At 38.5% G+C, this 22,446-nt stretch overlaps 1 protein-coding gene across 1 annotated transcript in view; it reads right to left on the bottom strand.

The window, feature by feature from the left end:
- Window positions 1-2,341: 2,341 nt before the first annotated feature.
- Window positions 2,342-22,446, bottom strand: part of LRRIQ3 (leucine rich repeats and IQ motif containing 3) — a 46,581-nt gene continuing 26,476 nt past the window's right edge. The window contains exons 6-9 of the mRNA XM_033151808.1: window positions 20,968-21,121; window positions 13,907-14,627; window positions 5,911-6,113; window positions 2,342-2,482 (exon numbers count right to left, since the gene is read on the bottom strand). Of these exons, the coding sequence (XP_033007699.1) occupies window positions 5,915-6,113; window positions 13,907-14,627; window positions 20,968-21,121 (1,074 nt within the window). The 3' untranslated portion in view covers window positions 2,342-2,482; window positions 5,911-5,914. The remainder of the gene's footprint in view (window positions 2,483-5,910; window positions 6,114-13,906; window positions 14,628-20,967; window positions 21,122-22,446) is intronic.

The following is a 22,446-nucleotide window of genomic DNA, read 5'->3' as shown; positions in this document are numbered from 1 at the left end:
AAACTGCATTCTCATAAACTCATACTTTGTACAGTGTGTACAAAGTGTGTGTGTTGAATATGTTCCGTTTTGACTGAGCTTCTTTGACTCTGAATGAAAACCACATTTCCATGTCAATCAAGAACTGATCTAGAGCAAGACAAAGCAGACAACATATCCACTGTGCGCATAGTATTTGTATGTGTCCATTATGGCACTGGAATCTCCCTTGGGAATGGTAGCACAAAGGAGACACCCACTCTTTGTATATGGATGGATTGCTTAATTTCTGGTCTGTGTAAATTGTGTATGCACTAATAAGTCTGTTCCATCCTATGTTTTCAAAATCATATTTAAAATATTCATAAATACCCATTTTATCACAAGATGTATGCATTTCTACATTTTTTTAAACCCCCCAAAATATGTAGTTGTTTACACATTTTGGTGGTTTTTGAGCCAAAAAGAATACCGCAAAATTCAGAGAAGTGTGTCATAAATATGTATGTGTGTCAGGAAGGTGTGAATTTGGTTAGTTTGCTTAAAGATGTAGACCAGATTATTTCCACGCCCCTGTGTGATTTTAGGAGTAGAAAATGATAAAAGGGCAGAATGAGAATAGTTTGTGGAATTTACGCAGATGAAGCAAGGTTGGGAAGGATACCACTTCAAACTTGCCCTGCCCTCCAACAAGCTTCCCATGCTCCTATGTTATTCAAGGATTACAAAACCTTCCTTAAAGACAACAAAGAAGTATTAGAACCTGAGTTTTATCCAAAGAGGTTCCCATGCCTTAGCACCAGCAGTTAAATTTTATTGCAAAACAATTGTTTTCCGATTCAAAAACTATAGGGACTTTTTGCATGAAAAATTGGGGGCACATTAATCAAAGACCAACAGGTCTGAGGTCATCTGGGTGTGTGGTGCAAATGATTTATTTGTGGTGATTTGGATGTAAAATGATCTGACTTTCCTTCTGTGGCACTTAAATTTAGTAACAGGTAGGTAGTGTGCATGCACACGAAAGCTCATACCAAGAACAAACTTAGTTGGTCTCTAAGGTGCTACTGGAAGGAATTTTTTATTTTATTTTGTTTAAATTTAGTAATTATTTTCATATTTTAATATGGATGTGCGAGAAATGTTGTTAAAATTTGTCTTTTTCTATGGTGCATATCACTTTTTCGAAAAAAGGAACTGTCCACCCTGTGCTGCATTTCCCATGCAACATCTAGCTTTATTTGAGCCATTAGTAGCTTGAACTGTTATAGAAATCCACATTCTGTTGAGCAAAACACAATGAAGACACTGAATAAACCACATATTGGAATACAGAAAAACCTGTATCCATTAATACCACCAGTTCCAGCACAGGTACAGGACACCATTTGGGAAATGTTAACTTCTACACTGGTTCTGTTTCCCTCAGATTGTTCTGTTATTTCTTAGCAAGCCAAAGATCCAACACAATCAAATTTCTTCTAGTCATTAATACTACTTATCAGAGAGACACATATATCCGCATTAGAAGCCATGATGTGGATGCCAGGGATTATGCAGACCACATTTTTTTTGCTCATTATCCAATATTGACAAAGAATGCTTGGAATGCAAGTGGGAATATACAACAACCTCACCCAAAAAACAAAGTGTTGAGTGGAAGACATGTCAATGATTATTTTATCTATGAAATCTATCACATTTAACACATTGGCATATGAAAGATATACTTCTGTTGGCCAAGAATGAATGACTCAAAGAGCAGAGCACAACCTGTAGCATGTACAATCCAAAAGATTTAATTGGCACTAATAATATCTGACAAAAAAAGTGAAGATCTCCTTCTGAGAGGTCTGGTACTGTGGTAGCAGTAGGAATCCCAGATTTTGTTTACAAAGTATGTGACAGACCATCTTCACCAAACTAAAGCAGGCCAGATTTACCATATCCATTACCACTATAAAAAAATTAACTGGGCCACGCAGGCATTCAAACAACAGTCTGTTCCTTCTTCACTATAGGCACTCCTTATGTAGTTCATGACTACATATCTAATATCTTTTCTGTTCCACTATTTCAGACACCTTCCTTTTCCTCAATTGTTACTTAAAATTACAGTAAATTGTGGGAACGGAACATTTGTACTTTTAGATATAGCTGGTTATTTAAAAAAAATGAACAACATGTATCAAATTATTTATAAATATATCTAAATTTTGTTGTTTCTTCATGCTGTCTGGTCTTTGACAGCAATAAAGATTGATTGATTATTTCTTCATGACACAAATAGCAGCTGGTAATTTTTGCAGAATGCTGTATCTGGTCAGTCTCTTGCAGATGGATTTTTAAAAAAAAAAAAAAAAAAAATCTCCAATAATTCACATTAACAATTCTCTTTGGTGTTATTAGGTATGACTTTGATTTTCTATCCATTTCAGACACTTTTTCACCATGGACAGATCCCATATTCACATATCCATTTTTCATGTCCAGGTAAGATTCTCTTGAAACAAAGAGAGAGGGAAATTATTCATGAACACTGTCTTTGTATTATTTTAAAAACATGTTTAATAACAAGCTGAGGAGTAGACTATAAATAAACTGCTAGATTGGAATAGAAAACATTGAAAGACAGGTGTCAAAATTTAACAATTCATTATGGCTCTCTGTAACAGCAAACAACAATTCACAACAGTTGAAACTAAGCATGGCACAAACAATGAAATCTAGCTTCAGAATATATCAGTTTAGCTTCACCTTAGGGACAGAAAATGAGAAGGGCTGGGAAAATATTCTGTTGCTGTTCTACAGGAAAAAAGCAACAATAATTAGTACACAGAAGTATGCAGGCTTATGATTGAAAGAGTGGGGTTTATGAGGCATAGTCTCCACAAAAACAGTGGCAATTGGTTTGACCACCGCCATTTTATTCAACTGGCCAGTCAGTGGGTGCTACTTTAACAGAGATCTTGCAGGATTGCTTTAGATGTCTCTTAATGAAACTGATTCATTTGCCCCCAAATAATTATTTGACTCAAAATATTGTCAGCCTCAATAGCCTGTTCCCATAAATTTTTTGTGCTTTCCTCTTTTGCTCATACCCTGATAAAGACCTTTATAATATATAGGTACACTCTGAACATTATGGGTCTATCCCTTTCTTTAGATGCAGAGAAATGGAAGTAAGAAGAAGTGGCAGTCATCAACCTTCAATAAGGTTGAACAGGAAAAGTTCTTTACCGGGACTACAGCCCAGGAATAAGAGAGGGGGAAATAATATTTTGTGTAGGCAAAATACTTGCAGAAATGGCACGGGTGCAAAATGTGTAGGAAATTCTCCAGAGATTGAGATACCCAGGAGACAGATGCTTTTTAGAATTGTATTTGGTGACAATAATTAGAAATTGTGTAGCTGAATGGCAGGGAGGTAAAGGACCTGTGTCTAAATATCTGAAATATAAGTAACAGTTTTATTCAATTAATAGTAAAAAAGAAAAGAAAGTGCTAATTATGAGCTGCCAACAAGACTAGTGGGGCAGCCATAACAAAATAGCAATATGGATGTTATGGGGACAAATATTTTTTAATATTAAATATTCAAATCATTATGACAGTACAAGGTGTGTTTAAGAATGGAAATTAGGGATGGAAGCACCTGTCAATTCTGGTTCTCTTAAGTCTCTAATTTTTCCAGTCCTAAATTCATTTCTCCACACTTCTGCAGCAATTTGCAATGAAAAAAACCTCTCACAATAATTATCAGCCTATTAGTGTGAATTTCTCATAATAAACACATTTTCATATGCAGTTTTGACGAATACACAGATTTTTTGCAAGAAATTTTCCCTAATCTAATGCATTATATATGTAATTTTCACTTTTTTATGCCCACTTTTACCTACAATGTGCATTTTTGCAAATATTGGCTGGGGAACTGCATTGCAAAATTTGGATAGATGCATATTCCAAAGGATAACCGTGTTTCAGTTTGCATTGTTTCAGAAAATGTGCATTCGATAGATTATTAGGCTCTAGATATGCACTGAATAAAATTTCTCCTCCATCCCTAGTAGAAAATAATGCAAAAAGCTAGTAGCAATTGTATGTGAAAAATGTTGGAAAACAAATCAGAAGAAAGGTTAAAGGAAAGCATTCATTTAACAAAGAGATTTGATTGTAAATTTTATAAGAGACTAGAACAGTAAAAAGGTCTATGCTACGCAACTTTCTCCAAAGGAGAGCAAGGGACTTATTGTGGGAGAGTGGGTTTCTTTTTTCCCTTTTTTAAAGTAAGCAGTTTTCTTGATTTAAAAACACCCATAGCAATCAAAATATGAGTGTTTTGGGGAGAACCATTAGGAGCATCAGCACAGTCTTTCAAATGCTTGTTGGAATAAATGGGCCAAGGATTTCTGAAGAAAAATGGGCATGGATTTTTCTGAGGAAGGAGACTGTTCCAACTCTGCTCTCTATCTTGTAATCTTCTCCCTGTTAATAATAGGATAGGTGTCCCACAAGTTGAAGCAAATGGGCTAAGATGGGCTATAAGAGAGCAAATCCCGCCTGAGTCCATGTTGGTGGCAGCGACACAGTGTAAATTAGCAACAAGAGCTTTCAAATATAGGCAACTCCCAATTATGCCCATTCAAGGCATGTACGACCACGCTGGTGTGCATCGCCACGAACCCAGAAATGGCATGAAAAGGGGCAAAATGGCACGAAGACAGTGTCCAGAAATCTCACGAGCCTTTGCAAGAGTAATCCCTCAAGCCCTTGAGGCCTGTGCAGTGTTGGAGTCTGAGCAAGGAGAATTGGGGAGAGTGATTGTGGTGTTTGCAGGCTTTTTCAATGGTATTCCCCATAAACACACTTTCACTTAAACACAAGGTGCCTCAGAATGTAACCCCCACGCGTAATGGAGAGCTGCCTGTAAAAAGTTGCCATTTCCTTTGGAAATGTGAAACAACACACATAAAACTAACATTAAAGTCTATGTCTGTTTCTTCTGATGAGAGGCAATGATAAGTAACAAGAAAGTGTCACTGTTTTTCTTACATTGTAAATGTGCAATGCATGAAATTGTTAGTCACAACTAGTTTGGCCCCAGTTCTCTTAAAAGCTATTGTGTGTCTCCAGTGTCAGATGTAACAACTAAAGGAAAAGAAAATCTCATCCCAACTTCTGTAACTGAGCTGGGAGGGGCAACAAAAGACTCCACACCCCTCCCAGCAACTGCCCGAGTCTGCTCTCCCTGGGCTCAATACACATGGAGAAATATATATACAAAGAATTAAAGTAGAATCAACTAGAAGCATAATTAATTACACATAGGAAAGCAGCTAATGAAACTAATCAAAGTACACAGCGTGTTAATGAAAGTTAGCAGCTGGGACCAAATTATTGCATTAAGGCATAGCCAGAGAGCAACTGAAAATACATTCTATCGAGAGCTAATGGCTTATGGCATTGTTGTATATACAGTTACGGAGGAATCACTGAGGCAAAGCTCCAGCAGTCCTGTCTGCAATAAGTGTAGTCAACATGTTTAATTGCACTCATGCTACTTAGCTACATTAACAACCACTGAATTCTTCCCCAATTATTTTTTATATGGCATTGAATAATTTAATTTTAAAGCTAAATGCAGAGGTAATTTTATGTATGCTTGAAATGTTTGCCACTTAAAAGTCAACATTTGCAGACAATTAGCACAACAGGCTACAGCTGTTTTCTTCCTCACGTGGATATACTGAAATATTTCAAATGTTGTAGTAGATCTGCTCATCAAATTGTCTTTTTCTGGCTTGCGTTTCGAAATCATTACCAACAGAAACAGATTCTAAACCTGTAAGACAATGAAGCTTCATCTAGATCATTCAAAGAACCAGTTACAACTGGTCTTCTTTCCACTTGCCCTATTATACACCTTACCATCTTAGCCGTCATACTCTATGACTGGCACTGCAGTGCCAGAACTCCCAATCACAGGCAAGGAGTACAGTGCCATCTGTCTGGGTTGCTTGATGGCTTCAACCTTTGCCTTGGCTTGTCTGTATCTCTCTCTAGCCATTTCGTGGGCCACGCAGTTCCTAAACTGTTTTTCATCTGTGTTTTGTCTTTGCAACATATCTTGCCTGGAGGAGGGAAAAAGGAGGAAAAAGAACCCTCGTCACCAATTATAAACTGCTCTTGTCTGTCCTTGAGTCAAAAACCAAAATCTTGACTCTGTTCCACCCCCCCCCCCAATCTACGCATTCTATATAATAATATGGCACTTGGCAACATACCTAAGTTCAATGTGTGTTTGTTTTTTCACTTAAAGAAACAGGTCACATTGAAACTTTCACATCTTTATTTTTATTTTTAATTATTTAATTAATTTTTATTATTTAGATCACCAATAACCCAGACAAAAACAGTGAATCCCCCCAGGCGGCCGATACATCGGATATACTTGAACAATGAAACATATTCAAATCAACCATATGTACAATTCTATATATATTAACAATTCGCAAGGTTTATTTAGCTTTTAACGTTTTGATTACCCCAAATTGTTCAAACCTACCCAAATAATTCAGTAGGTTCTCAAGCCAATCCTCCTCTTTTTCACTGACCTTAAACCCTTTCATTCTGCTATCTTCGCAGTTAAGTATTCTAAAATTACAATATTATTCAATTTTTTCCTCCATTGGTTCACTCCTAGCTCTTCTGCATTTTTCCAATTACTCTCTATAACCTGTCTGGCTGCAATTACCATCAAATTTACCCATTTGCATTCCTCTTTTGTTTTTAACCCTATGCTACCCAGACTAATGAGAACCATTAATTTAGATATTTCCACTTTTCTACCCACAATTCTCAATATTTCAATACCAATCAGTTTCCAAAAATTATTAACTAAAGGACAATCCCACCACATATGACTGTATGTTCCCATCACTCCACATTTCCTCCAGCAATTTTTACTTCCTGATTTTGTGATATGATACAAACTTACTGGTGTATAATACCATTTTTGTACCAGCTTCAACCCCTGTTCCTGGATTATCCTAGAAGTCGCAACAAAGGGCAGTTGCCTAAAAATTCTTTCCCAATCTTCTTCTAAAATCTGTTCCTGGATATCTAACTTCCAATATTCTATCAAGCTTTCCTTTGGTGATTTCCCCATGTTTAATAAAACCTTATACAGTTTTCAAACTATTTTGGCCCTATCTATCCTATATCTTTTCACTAATTCTTCGAAGGGGGTAATAATTCTTTTACCACATCTTTTAACTTCTTCCTTCAACAAGGAGGAGATTTGTTTTTTGTTTTTTGTTTTTTGTAAACAATTAATCTTATTCTAAATTCCACTTTCCTCTTCCATCATACCTTCTCAAAACAATTTTTTTTAAAAAAATCCTTCCAGTAGCACCTTAGAGACAAACTAAGTTTGTTCTTGGTATGAGCTTTCATGTGCATGCACACTTCTTCCTGCATGCACACGAAAGCTCATACCAAGAACAAACTTAGTTGGTCTCTAAGGTGCTAATGGATTTTTATTTTTATTTTTTATTTTTTGACTATGGCAGACCAACACGGCTACCTACCTGTAACTGTGTCATACCTTCTGTTTCCCAACTTTTTTCCATATCCTGGATTGAGATCTCCTTTAATTTATCCCCTACTTCTTTTGGGATGAGCTCCCTTAATGGGGCCAATTTATCATAATACCACATTTTTGTAAGAGGAGAGAGGTCAGGAAAAAGCTCTTTTCTCCACTTCTCCCATACGCAAATGGGCCCTGTAAATGTTGATATTTTTTCTACTTTCCTTTTCCTTTTCCTCCTTTCGAATATTCTTATCTTCCCTCCTACTGCTTCTAAATTCTCCCACTCTATACACTCCAAATCTTTCCCCTGTTCTCCCTCCAACCAAATCATAAGATTTCTCAGTTGGTAAGCTTCATAATATAAAACCAAATTGGGAATCCCCCATCCTCCATCTTGGATCCTATGGTACCTATATCTACCGGCCGTCCTTGGTTTCTTGGATGCAAAACCAAACCTATCGATTGTCACTTGCCACCCCTTCAAAATCCATTCCGGTCTATGCCAGGGTAATACATTAAAAAGTTCATCTGGGTATCAAAAACATTTTAACTAATGCAATTTTTGTACTAATTGATTCCTTCCTTTTCTCCCATGTTCTCAACTTCGACTGAATACCGCTCCAAGTTTTTTTTTTTTACAATTGTATTCAAATATTTTCTTCACATTTTTAGTTATCATTACCCCTAAATACTTTACCATCTTATTTGCTATAGGAATACCCAATAATTTAGAGGCTTCTAATTGAATTTTAGGTTTCACATTGAAGCACATCATTGATGATTTAGAAAAATTAACTTTTAACCCTGATACTTTTGCAAATCCTTGAAAAATTCCTTTTAATAGCACTGTTGCGGTCCCCAGCTCCTTGACTGTCACAACATCTTTATAAGTGTTGAGAAATAAATGTGAGACAGGAGCAAGTGCACAATAGAGCACACCACGGCTTTTCGTTCCCAGTCTCAAAATTATTTTCTAAACTCGGGGAGTTTAGTGGATGCAATATGCCTTTGGCGCACTGTTACAATTTTACAATGAGACTCCATTTCAACCAGTCTTTTCCTGCACCTTTCAGTTGCCTTTTAAAGTCAATGGTCCCAAGGCAAGGTCTCAGGGCGCACGATGCAATCACCATGCTGAAGCAAAGCATATATGAATCTAGTCAATACTTGGATGGGAGAGTGCCTACATAGACTGTCTTGAGTTCCTCGAAGGAAGAAAGGAGGGATAAAAATGCACTACATAAATTTAGGGGGTGGGAACTGGAGAAATGCTACTGTGGATGAGTTATGTCTCTGCCATTCTGTGTCATGTATGGTGCCATAAAATGAGACTTTTTAAATTAAAAAATAAAAATGTGAAACATCCATAGGCATAACAATCTTTCGTAGAAAGATACATAAAAGTGAAATATATTGAATGAGAAACTATATAAATCAAGAGTGAAACTGATGTCTCAATCCTCCCTTTGCTTCACTATTAAATTGCAATCAGCTATGCAAAGATATAACAATAGCATTCAGTTAATTAAATTCACCTTTATGGTCTTACGCTTGATTTTTAATTTGATACACAACATCAGTGTTCTATTAACTTTCTTTCCCCAAAGTAACAATAAATGCAGGCGAGACTAGGTACTAACTTAATGTGTTCTCTACAAAATAACCAGCAAATAAAGAAATCTAACTATTGTACATGTTTCCTATCACTAAGGAACAAGAAGATGCAGGGTGTGCGGAGAAAAAAGCGTGCCAGTTCATATTGCCTTTTAGCAAAAGAGCACCTACTGACTTCAACCAGGCAAATGGGGAACCTGCTGAAAACAGCACGGTTGCCCAGGTGTCACAAATGTCACAATTTAAAGACAATAAAATTGTTCAGGTGTAAATGGGCCTAATCTGACATGCAAGGCTTTGTTGTTAGCAAGGATACAGAAGCTGAAGGGTAAACCAAGCAAGAAAGTAACAGAAAAGTGCACCCACTTAAAACAAAAACAAAAAATATTCATACAGAGACTGTTTCCACATTACCTATTTATTGAGCATTCATGATTATTTGTTTGCAGAGAGAGAAGACAATGTTGGCCATTTATTAAGCATTCATTCAGCTTGGAGGGAGCTTGGTGGACTTTGCATCAAGCCAACTGTTATCCCACAATTTCTGGTGCTTTCCCCCATGACTTTACATAGCACAAACATCCAATATTGGGGTGGGTGGGTGGGTGTGTTGAGAGATTATTATTATTATTATTATTATTGCACAAGAACTCCAAAACAACTTTAATTGTGCAACCTGAATTTGCCAGTATGTGACTGAATCCTGCTTGAAAACAGTGACAGTCTGGAAGCACCCTGAGTCAGTTTGTCGGATAGAACCGTAAGTACTCTGACATTAGAAAGTGGCTGTGTCCAAACTGTGGCTTCTGAAATTGACCTCATTGTTTCCTGTCCATAACAGTGGTGGTGCTTCATGGGATACAACTGTGCTGTGAGTTGTTTCCTTCCATCAATGAGAATTCTCTACTCACCATAAGATCTGGAAACCAGAGATCTCATGTGAGCTTATGTACAGGTGCATGCACCGCTTAACATACTTTATTTTTGGAATACAAGTTTTCCAACATACCAGATTTGCACACAAGCGTGTGTGTGTGTGTGTGTGTGTGTGTATGTGTGTTTTGAGGGCATGTCTGCAGGTATTTGTTTAGATGTGCAAGTGAAGCTTAAAAAAGGAATAAAAAACATAAATAGGCCAGATTTGTACAAAAAAAGCAGTCAGAAAAATAAATAAATGTGCATTGCTCCAAGCCAGGCAAGGATTTGGAGTCACTCGCATGAAAGACTGCTGCTTCCTTTCATTCCCATTTCCTGCCTCCTGTACCTGCAGAGACAAATCTAATTTTCATTTTACTATAGCTGCTCTATACAAGAGCAGTTCTGCAAAAGAGCTTATTGTAAAATAAAAAATACCGCAAATGCACCTTCAGGAACAGCCAAAATGTAACAGAGCTGCATCCTTTCCTTTTGGCTGATGAAAACAAAATGGAAGTAAGGGGTATGGCAATAATACCGCACCCAGCAATATGTCAGCACACATGTAAAAGAAGCCCACCCATGAAATGTGCTTCAGTGGCTTCACAACTGAGTAACATACATTTTTATCTTGTATTTTCTTCCCTTATCAGATTATCTGTGGATCAGAAAAATCCCCATTCAGCATAGCAAAAGTGCAGGCTCCCCTTTCATGAGGAGAATGTTGTGTAGGTGCCATGAAGGGAAAAAAAAAACAGAGACACAAGCATCTTCAAATCCACATTGAACTCTGGTGTGGATTAACTCAGAGGAAGGGCAAGTGGCTCATGCTTCTGTTTCCTTTGGCTCTATTGTTGTAATACATGACATGGTATTCTGACAGCTCTACCAGGGAAATATCTGAGGTTTCCAAATTCCATGTTAAAACAGAAGCAGGGAAACGGAAAATACAAGTCCATCAAATTTCCTCTTTCCAAACTACTTTTGAAAAACATTCACTTGCTTTAGGTTTGTATGCCTTTTAAAATAAAGAAAAACAATGTTATATCACAGCTGCCAGTAAATGCAATTAGGTGATGTCAAGAATTCTTACATTCTACATATGGCTTTTTGATAAAATATATTATTTGCTAAATCCAAGCCTTCATTTTCAAGGCTTCCTGAGCCTTATCTAAGGGGTAAGATAGTACTCCTAGCTAGATAATCATTTTGTACAAAAGGGAAAAAAAATCTAGGCCAAGAATGTTATCGGTAGTACTATAAATTTCAGCAGAAACTTGGCATCTTGAAAAAAGTAAAGGAAGATTTAACTAAAATAAATAATTTCAAAATAAATTAATTTGATATAGTCCTGAACACATAGTGCATGTTATAAGGATACCCACACTGCCTTAAACTGCTTTTGAAATGAACTATTTCGCCCTGTCAAAATCAATATTGAGGATCATTTCTTATGGGGTTTTTTTGTTTTACTAGAATGCTCATCCTATATCCATGAGATAGAGAATGCCATATAAGGACCCATCAGATACCCATGAGAATGCCACTTTATGAAACATATCAGTTGAGAACTCTGGGTTTTAACATTGTGACACCATTTTCTAATAATAATTTAATTTTTCACCAAAAGATATACTGATGATCACTTAAGACAGCTTTAAAAATAATTACAGAACAATCCAACCTCTCTTACAGGAGGCCGTGGGGAGGGCTGGAATGAGTGGAGGAGTCTTTCTGCCTAGCTTTCTTAGCTAAGCCTCTGAATGCATGGTCAGGCCATCAACAATATGCCTGCTCATGTTGATAACCAATAGAAGATACTGATAACCAATGGAAGATCCTTAAGAGGGGCATTCTGGAGGTGTGGCTGGGCTGGCCCAGGTTCCATTGGATCCTAAGGAAGTTCCACTTCTACCATGGCTGGTACAGAAATCTGCCTGCTTCTCCCACCTTCTAGCCTAGGAGCTGCGTGTGTCAGGGCTGCAGGGAAGGTTTGAATTGCGACCTTAGACAAATCCATGCAGGATAAGGCTACCGATGGCTTGATATCACCTTTCAAGATCAGAAACAGAAAGCTTCTGAATATGATTTGCTGAGGAATCATATTCAGGAGAAGGCTACTGCACTCATGTCCTGCTTGTCAGCTTCCCACAGGAATCTTGCTGGCCAATATGGGACAAAGAATTGCTAGACTAAATAGGTGCCTTTTTGAGCACTTGTCAGAATAAGCATGAATAGCTTTCATTGGCTTCTATGAAGAAAATTAAAGTGAGGGGATAACGTTAAGGTGGGAGAAAATATTCTCCTCAGTCATGGCGGGCAGCAGCATGTGACCTGATAGCTAGGCTTTTCTTCCACCTCAACACCTTTGCTTTCCTACATAAAACTAAATAGCTTCCATTGATTTCTGTGAGAGAAAGTAAAGGTATTACAGCTAAGGGCTCAGTTTAGGTAAGGGTAAATCCTATCAGCTTATCCAGATGCTGTTGAGTGCAGTATCATGGGAGGGGGCAAGATCTGTTTTTATCTCAACTTCTAGAGATAAACTTCTCCATCTCTCTAGGGAAAAAGAACTGTGAGGGAGTCTAACAGTTTGGGGTATGCGTGCTGTGAAGGTGTTTATATATGTATGTACTTCCTATATGTGGCAGTTTCCAGAGGGCCTAGCTCATAAAAACTTATCCTATAATAACATGTCTTAACATTTAAGGTGCCACAAGACTCTCTGCTGTTTTTCCTAAATGTGAATTAATAAAGACCAAGGTGGAGAATATTCTGTTCATGCTTATTTATCAGGCAGGTGCCACAGGATACCTCCAAGTTTAATTATCTCAGATAGGAGGTGAATTGGGAAATAGCTTTGCCAAAACCTGGAAGTAACCCATTCCAGTACTTCCAGGTTCAGCGTGTTCGTATCCCACAGTGAGCGCAACCCAAGGTATGACTGTAGAAGTAAAAAAGAGCTGGAATACACTGGGTTAATTTTTTAACCTGGAGAAGACTGGGTTGGATGGGTGGGGGAATTGTTTTGGACATATAAGAAAACAAGGAACAGAATTAGAATGGATGTAGTGGATCAGGAGTGCCAACTTGGGTGCCAACGTTCCAAAATTTGTGGGTGCCTGGCCTATTCATGAGGAATTTTGTGGGTGCTCGGGCACCCAGGGCCTCAGAGAGTTGGCACCTATGTAATGGACGATTTACAGGCTTTAAAAAGCAACCTGTAGTTAAACTGAACTGAAGATACATATATTTTATATATAGAAAGGCCTAGCTGGTTTGCTTTTGTCTTATATTGTTTTCTAAACATTATTATGCACCAATCCTGTTATCTGAGCATAGGAGTATGCCCTTCCACTCAGATCAGTGACAGGGGCCCTGGATCATGTCTCTTCATCACGTCCCATAGATGAAGCTGTGGAACTCCCTTATCCCTGGAGATTAATATGACCTCAATTGCATTTGATGAAGTGAAAGATCAAGTGAAAATTCACTGGCTAGCCTGTGAATCACTAGCCCCTTGGTTTTAAATAAATTCTTCCCTTTTAAAAGTTTGATTGTTGTCTGTGCTTCTCTCTTGTAATATTGCAACTGGAATATATATATCTATATATCTATATCTATATCAATCTATATATAGTAGCCACTTTAGGCATCTTGGACATGACACAGAAAATCAGGATATAAATATTTATTTATTGGGGGTTCCAGTTTTCCCCAAGAACTATCCTTCAAGACTATCTATAAATTTGTGAAAACTTCAAAGCTTTATGTGCAGTGAATAATTAAGAAAAGCAAACTTACCTCTCCTCGCGGAAATTTTCGAACATCTCTCTTCGCTGCTTCTGTTCTTCTATAATTCCTTTAACTACAACTTTTCGTTCCTTCACAGATTCTTCATTCTTCCTCCATCCATCGAGTCTTAATAAGCCATTTGTCAAAGAAAGATGTTGAGTGCTGAAGCGCTGAACAAATGTATTTTCAAATGTCTTTTTCTTCCTGGTGTTTGCAAAATTGGTATACTTTTGCTTTAGTTTATTAATTGACTTTGATCTTTTGTGCTTCTGCTCTTCCAGAGTATCTTTAGTCATGAGCTTTTCCTCTTCGCTTTCCATCTGAACTTTCTCCATTTTATCTTCCTGTAAACGATGGATGTAGTCTGTAACTTCACATTTAATAATCTGCATCCGCATGACATGCCGCTCCTTTTTAAGCTCAGCATCCAACTTTTGACTTTCCAAGTATGCTTTATCAATAGCACACAAGGGGCGAAGTCTGACAGCTCCAAATGCTTTAGCAAAGGTCCTCTTATCTATGCTCACTGGCTCATGAATAGGCTTAGTTGGAGTTATAGGCTGCATGAAGTAACGCAAGTCATGTACAGCGTCAAAAATTTCTTTGTCTCTCTCTCGACACAACTGCAGCTCATCATGCAATGAATAAAAATGCATTCTACGTATGGAAAGCCTGAATTTCATCGCCATCTCATCAGCTTTCACTTCAGGTTCCTTCCAGCCCAAGAGCTCTGAACATAAAACAGTTCAACAGTTACATTAGTATTTCTCCAAATATTTTCAATGTATGAAAGTTTTCATTAACAAAGTCACAAAATAACATTTTAAAATAAAGAAGCAAATCCCATCCAAAGAACCAAATAATGGAAAGTCTACAAAATCCTTCTGACTGCTTCAGGGACATACTTATGAGGCTAGCAAAGATGGAACCCTGGATCAATGGCTATCCTTGCACTAGTTCTGGGTTTCTCAAACTTGGGTCTCCAGCTGGTTTTGGACTATGACTCCCATCATCCTTAGCAGCAGGAACATTGGTCAGAGATGATGGGAATTGTAGTCCCAAAACAGCTGGAGAACCAAGTTTGGGAAACCCTGCACTAGTTCTTTGCTTGTCCAAACCAGCTCTGCCCTGCAAGGCCTACCTTATATCCCCACTAACCCTTGACAACAGCTTATCCTAGAATATGATGGTGCTTTTTTCATCTTCTCCAACTTTGCCATAGATTGAAATGTTTCTTCCACTCATTTTAGCCAGCAGCTGCCGCACATCCCTCAGTTCTTCATTTGCTAGGTCCAAATATGTATGAGAAAGTTGCAAGCTCAAGAGAGGGGGGAAGCAGTAACAGAAGATATATTCTCTCTCTCCCCCCCCCATTAAATAAGACTTTCATTCAACATGGGGTACAATATACAGAGGTGACAGATTTACAGCCTAGTAAAGACACAGTGGGGTGAAAATGAAAAAGGAGGGGGCTGTTTCGGAATGGCAACAGCAAGAATGGATAAGGGAGGGATGATTGGGAGCAGACTGTGCTGAAAACACCCCTGCAAAGTTGCTAGTCTGGGAAATTGTTCCACTTGATGGTAAGCCAAATCTGATATTACATTGGTATACCACTGCCAAAGACCAAACACTCAAATAAGGAAAACGAGCACGCTAAATTTCATTTCGCTTTTCTCAACTGTAACTTAATATTTCTGCTCATTCTGTTCTTTTTATATCTGCGGCAAGGGTACCTCCAGCCTGTGTGCTTTATTAGGCCCAGCAAGGTTCCTAAATTGGCTCACAAGGTGGTTTCCCCCGAGCCACATTCACCTGCCCCACAAAATGTTGACATCAGGCGTGGGAAAGACAAAGATTTAGCTGAAAAGGAACAACTGAGAGCCTTAAAGTGCGTTCCCAATTGTTACTTGGCAAGCAGGGTTTGTAATCAGCGGCTTTAAAATCTGGTGTAAGAGCTCCCAAATGGAGCCAAACCCTGCTAAAAGCAGGATTTGCTGGGTCTACCAATCAGCTGATTGGGCAGCTCTTGCAAACCCTGCTTCCTTTGCCTGTGGAGTTTGGGTAATAATAATAATTATTATTACCACATGGGTAATAATAATAATAATAATAATAATAATAATAATAATAATAATAATAAAGAAATACTTCCGGTCTCAGCCACCTGCTTTTTAAAATACAAAACAAGGTCTGTTCTGGTAAAATTGTGAACAGCATGCCAGGAAGAGACAGAATGACCACTTTTATCCAAGATGTGTGGTACAGTATAACCCACTGGCATACATCTCTACACTTCTTCCTACCAGCTTTGTTATAATAACCCTTTAAGTATTGTGCAATCTATTACATGGCTTCCTTGCTGGGGTGGGGTGGGGGGGAACTAAGCTAACACATACATATTGGCCTCCCAGCATACTTATACTGCTGGTAGAATTAATAATAGTGATTCATTTGTGAAGAGTTCCAATTTAAGAATGTGCATAAGGCCAAGCCTCTTTGAGCTTAGGGAACTGGGGTGGATAATTCTTTGGATACTGGCCCTTATCAAAAGCAAGCAATTTATTATTTGGTTGGTCACATCTGGTTTCCTGTCAATTCACCTACCTATGACTTCTCACCCAATCATTCATAATCAAATTTACAATGACTGGCGGAAACTGACATGCAAATGCTAACCAGCTTAAATATAATACATTAATAAAACAAGTTTGTGAAGGGAGTGGGAGAGTTACAAATCTATTGTTTCCCCAAAAGTGTCTTGTAATTAATGAAGGTGCTTTTCTATAAGCATATGCTATACTGAAATGGATAACCCATTAGGAAACAATCTAAATCAAGTATAGTGCAAATCAAGGAAGCCCATAGCATTATGCCATTTAACTGAAAGTACTTTAGAAGAAGTTTTAGATCCTATTTACCCGTGTTCCCAAGATACAAGGCTTCTGCAAGTTAGGCTAGCCTAATGATGAATAGGCATGTATAAGAAAGTGCAGGTCAGTGAATAATGTCATCTCTGTTGGTGAATAGTAATGCTGAAGCACAGGGCATTAAGTCTATTGTGCATATCACACTAGATATGAATCTTTTTACTGGTGACCTCTGAGATGGTTCTAGCTTCTGTGACACACAACTAGAAGGCAATGTCTTCACTGATTTCCAGGCTAGTGGAAACCAGCCGACATGACAAATTTGAAATGCCAATGGCAATGCATGCATTTTCTGGTGAGGGAATAGCTGCTGCCACTTCTTCCTCTCAGCTCAGGAAGTTGCAATGTCATTGTGAGGAGCAGGCAAGAAACAACATCAGAGATGGAGAGGAAGCTGTTTGAACTTGGTGGTTCTGACCCAATCAAGCTTTCCTCACATCAGATCCGCTTTTGTGCTGAACACCAAGTTGCTTGTGAATATATATATATATATGCATGTGTGTGTGTGCGCGCACACAAAATTATACACAAAACATTTTTAACAAATAGTTCCCATGCTATACTACCATACTGGCCCGAATATAAGCTGCACTTTTTTTGTCCAAATTCCGATCGTGAAAGGTTAAAGTGTGGCTTAAGGTATATTCACGACCTTATGCCACTGGCAGAGTGGTGCGGCTCCCCCCACTCCACCAAGAAGCAGCCTGAGAGCTTGGGGCAATGGTGCCCATCTCATCTGCAGATTCCAAGCCTCCCCCAAGCCGCCAAATTTTAAAGGTGCGGCTTATCTGCAGATGCAGCTTATATTCGGGTCAATACGGTATATTTCCGCAGCATGATTTTATAAGTATTAGTACATAAACATTTTATACTATTTCATGCATTGTATGTATCTGTTTATATGTCTGTTAGTTAAAAAAAGCGGGACTGTATGTACATATAATATGCATATAATATTGTAAATGCAATACATAAAATATGTATATGCTATGTGTTAGAACTGTGAGGTTTTTAGCAGAAAAATAGAAAACAAACCCTAATTTCTCATTGAAATCAAGGAATAAAATAGGAATTAGAATAAATCAGTGTTAATAGGTCAGGGTTTTTTTAAAAAAAAATTCAATCCCAAGGTGACAACAGCAACAACAGGCAAGAAAATTTGGAGCGGGGGTGGTGGTGGTATATTTCTTCACAAAACCTGGAAGCATGCAGTGTTTCTATTATTGGGAATATTACTCCGGATATCAATTCTCTCACAAGTGACCTGTGAGATGGGTCTGACTTGTGTAGAACACCAGAAGAAGAACCATGTTCACTTATTTCCAAGTCACAACTATCCGGCATTGCTGGCTCCAAGTCATTTTCTGCCACTCGCACAATATCTTGCTGATAATGTTTTTTTTTTTTTTTTTAACTTACTCAACCTTCATCTTGTCTCTGTATCGAACAGTACCAATGTTATCCCCATTCCCTCTCTTCACCTGAACCCATCTGCTATTGGCCTTCGTTAATGACCTGCTTCCATTTTTTGTTTCTGTACCATTTCTGTGCCACTCTCTGCAACTGGAACGATCTATACCTCTGTCAAACTACACTCAGAATGGCTTCAAATCCTTCTTCAAAACATTCTTCCTCAACCGTACCTTTCCAGAAACAACACAACTTTCCTTTTTTCATACCACCTCCTGTCAGCTACACTGGCCTGACTTTAGACTGCAAGCTCACTGATGCTCCCTACCATGTTCTCTTAGGTTTAAATAAATTTAAGTCGAAACAGCTCGCCAAGGTAACTGAATCAAACTGGAATATTTCTCAAAAGAGAAGGATTTGAGATGTTAAATTTAAACAGGCCATTATCTAAAACTTGCCACTGGAAAGGCAGTGTGGCAGATAACGAAAACACTGTTAAAGATAAGCCACTCCACTGGGGATCATCAAAGTTATTGAGGGAAGTAGAAAGAATTCTAATGTGAGTAGGAAAGGTAAGCCATAAACCAATCTGTAAGAAAATAAAAAAGCCCCCCTGAAATGTCACCAAAAATAACACAATTAGAAATACCAATGCCCTTGCTAGACAGTGTTTGCAACAGTTATGTTTTTAGCTACATACTTTATTGAGTGATTGTTGGGGGGTTGTCACAATACAGTGTTTTCACATGCCGCAATGAACCATGCCACAATAAACCACACAATATATGCTTTCAGAAGGTGACCTGAGAAGCTGTCATTAAAAATAATGAAAATCAGTGTCAATGAATCTGAAAATGTAACTATAACTTCTCCCCATGCCCCAGAAATCCTTCAACCACCAGTCAGACCCTGCTAAGCAGAGTACTTAAGCACATTTGTATGCATAGAATTTCCTCTTCATTAACACAACATAAAAGATTAATAATGAAACCCACATTGCACATCAGTAAAAATCTTTATGCACTGAAATGTTAATAAAAATAAATGAAAACAGCTATGTAGAAATGGTTCTATATAATACTAATGACATTTTTGTCTACTCAAATTTGCTGAATCCATTAAATCTGAGATGGCCAGCACATGGTGGTCTGAAGGCCTCAAGAGGCCACAGTATCCTGACAAAAATGTTCTGAAATCTTGAGAATGACAACTTTCCATAGCTGGTTTTTAAAACAAAAACAAAAACAAACATATTTCACTTTCAATTTTCATATGTTGAGACAGCTTCAGCTTACAGATCAGGGTAGATGGACTTGCATTTTACTTATGGCAAGGACCCCGGAGCTATTTTATTCTTGGTCCCTCCATGTTTTCAGTAAAAGCTAACTTAACAGCTCCAGTGGCCTCAACAATGCCACTTTCATGCCTACAAAATCTGAGTTTCCAGTAACCCACTCACTTTATATGTGGCTGTTTTTTAAAGCTGGACTAAGAAAGCATTGCCAAACAAGCAGAGATCTTGGTCTCTGTTCACTACTGAGGAGGTATGACTTAACTGTGCACACACTCATGACAGCGAGCATAGGACTAAAGCTCTGTTCGTTGCTGTGTATAATAAAACTGCAACGTGTCAGTGTCCACTAATTCTTTGCAATGGAGGACGATGGGGAAAGAAGTTGTGTGGTAGAGATCACACAACTTTTCTTCCATCAGAGAAGAAACTGTGACTCATTCTGAATCAACGTAAGGCACATTTCAGTCTAGTTGGGTGCTATTTGTAAAACTGCAATGCTTATATGCCCACAGTATGCTTGCAAGGGAGGAGGGATGGGGAGAGAAACGATTTGAGGACCAGCATTACACTACCTGCCACAACACTGTTGATGGATGCTTTCAAAGAAACAAACAAATGCAGAAAAATAGCCACCAATGAGTGTATTTATAGCTGTGATCAAGAGGGTGGTGATAAGAGCTTGGAGCTCTGAGATCACACAGCACATTCACACCAGACATGATTGGTCCAAGACAATAGTCTTATCATGCTAGCTATGTGTGGAATACCATGTGCTCCCTAGTCAGTGAAATCACACGTTTCTGTGTACAGACTAGATGCCCACCACCTTGCAAACATTTCGTCAGAGGCCTGTAGTCTATACAGTTGTGCAAAGAATATGCCAAATGAGGAACTCTAGGACATACATGGTTAATAATCGGCCACCACGTGAATGACACTGACGATGACGGATGAATAAACGTTTTCCGTCTCATACGTCAATGTCAAAGCCGACTTTCAAGAAATTAGCAGAGGTCCTTGTCATTTTATTAAGGAAATGCACCCATGTGTTAACAAATCCCTCCCTGAATACTGCAGAGAGGGTTGACACAAACATTCAGATTCTGCAGATTTTTGTAAATCAAATGGCACATTTCTAGTCATTGCATTGCAAACCTGCCCACAGACTTGCTTCCTGACTACAAAATGGAAAAAAACATACTGTGTAAATATTTGTCCATAACATTGAAAGATGAAACACTAACTAATAGCATGAACAGATCAGCGCTAAAATCAAGTAAGTACATTTTGAGATGAAAGTAGATAAATACTAAATATAATAGTCAGAAATCAAAGTGTATGGATATCCATAGGTCTGTATGCAGTAAAGAAATGTCATAACCATCTCCTAAAATATCCTTCCTTCACATGCTATTAAAAATACTTAAGTTACTAACCCTTCTTTGGTGACCTTTTGGATTTCTTTTCTTTCATTTTTTTCTTTTCTTTCATTTTTTTCTTTTCTTCCAATCTGAGTAATTTCGAGATAATGGGATATTTTAATCTTCTCAAATATAAATGTAGCTCCTTAAGATCTTTCACTTCTTTAATCTGTTAAAATCAACATTTCATCTGTCAGAGATATTGCTATAGCAATATTCCAAAAATCTTCCCATCAGCAACACTCATTTGGCTATATATTTTTTACTAACTTTATTGCTATCCATTTAATGATGCGGTAAAAAAAATGCTAATTCTTCTTTTCAACCCTTCCTTCAGAAATTATTTGTCTCTCTAGGCAACATCACTGTTTGTATGGATGAGTGAATACTTGTTCCAACCTCACATCTCTATGCTCCTTGAATAAATTCCAGCTTTTAAACTAAACAACCCTTTCACTCATCATCTGTTACACTAAGATGCATTTCTCTGCAGCTTGTAGCTGGCAAGGGCACCTTAGCTTTATCTGTGCAAACAAACAAGGAAAATTCTCAGTTTGAGCAGAATCATATGCTATTCTTAGGGCATTTTTAAATGACTACAGTGGTGACTAAACTGAAGTCCTCTGCTTATGAGCACAAAGGTGCAAGTGAGCTCTAGTTAAACCCAGATCCATGTTCAGAAAGTGGTGGTGGGGGATGAGTGTTCAGACCCCTGGGCTCTCACTTGTGGGGTGCCTCAGGGTTCCATCCTCTCTCCCATGCTTTTCAACATCTACATGAAGCTGCTGGGAGAGATCATCAGGGGGTTTGGGCTGGGTGTTCATCAGTATGCGGATGATACCCAGCTCTACCTCTCTTTCAAATCAGAACCAGTGAAGGCGGTGAACGTCCTGTGTGAGTGCCTGGAGGCGGTTGGAGGATGGATGGCGGTTAACGGATTGAGGTTGAATCCTGACAAGACATATGTACTGTTTTGGGGGGACAGGAGGCTGGCAGATGTGGAGGACTCCATGGTCCTGAATGGGGTAACTGTGCCCCTGAAATACCAGGTGTGCAGCCTGGGAATAATTTTGGACTTGCAGGTGTCCATGGAAGTGCAGGTCAATTCTGTGTCCAGGGCAGCTATTTACCAGCCCCATCTGGTACGCAGGCTGAGACCCTACCTGCCCGCAGACTGTCTCATCAGAGTGGTGCATGCTCTAGTTATCTCCCGCTTGGACTACTGCAATGCACTCTATGTGGGGCTACCTTTGAAGGTGACTCGGAAACTACAAGTAATCCAGAATGCGGCAGCTAGACCGGTGACTGGGAGCGGCCGCCGAGACCACATAACACCAACATTGAAAGACCAACATTGGCTCCCAGTACGTTTCCGAGCACATTTCAAAGGGTTGGTGCTGACCTTTAAAGCCATAAATGGCCTTGGTCTATGATACCTGAAGGAGAGTCCCCACCCCCATCATTCTGCCCGGACAATGAGGTCCAGAGCTGAGG

This window comes from Lacerta agilis, chromosome 6, assembly GCF_009819535.1.
Source record: "Lacerta agilis isolate rLacAgi1 chromosome 6, rLacAgi1.pri, whole genome shotgun sequence".
Taxonomy (NCBI): Eukaryota; Metazoa; Chordata; class Lepidosauria; order Squamata; family Lacertidae; genus Lacerta; species Lacerta agilis.
This window is presented reverse-complemented; position numbering and strand designations above follow the sequence as displayed.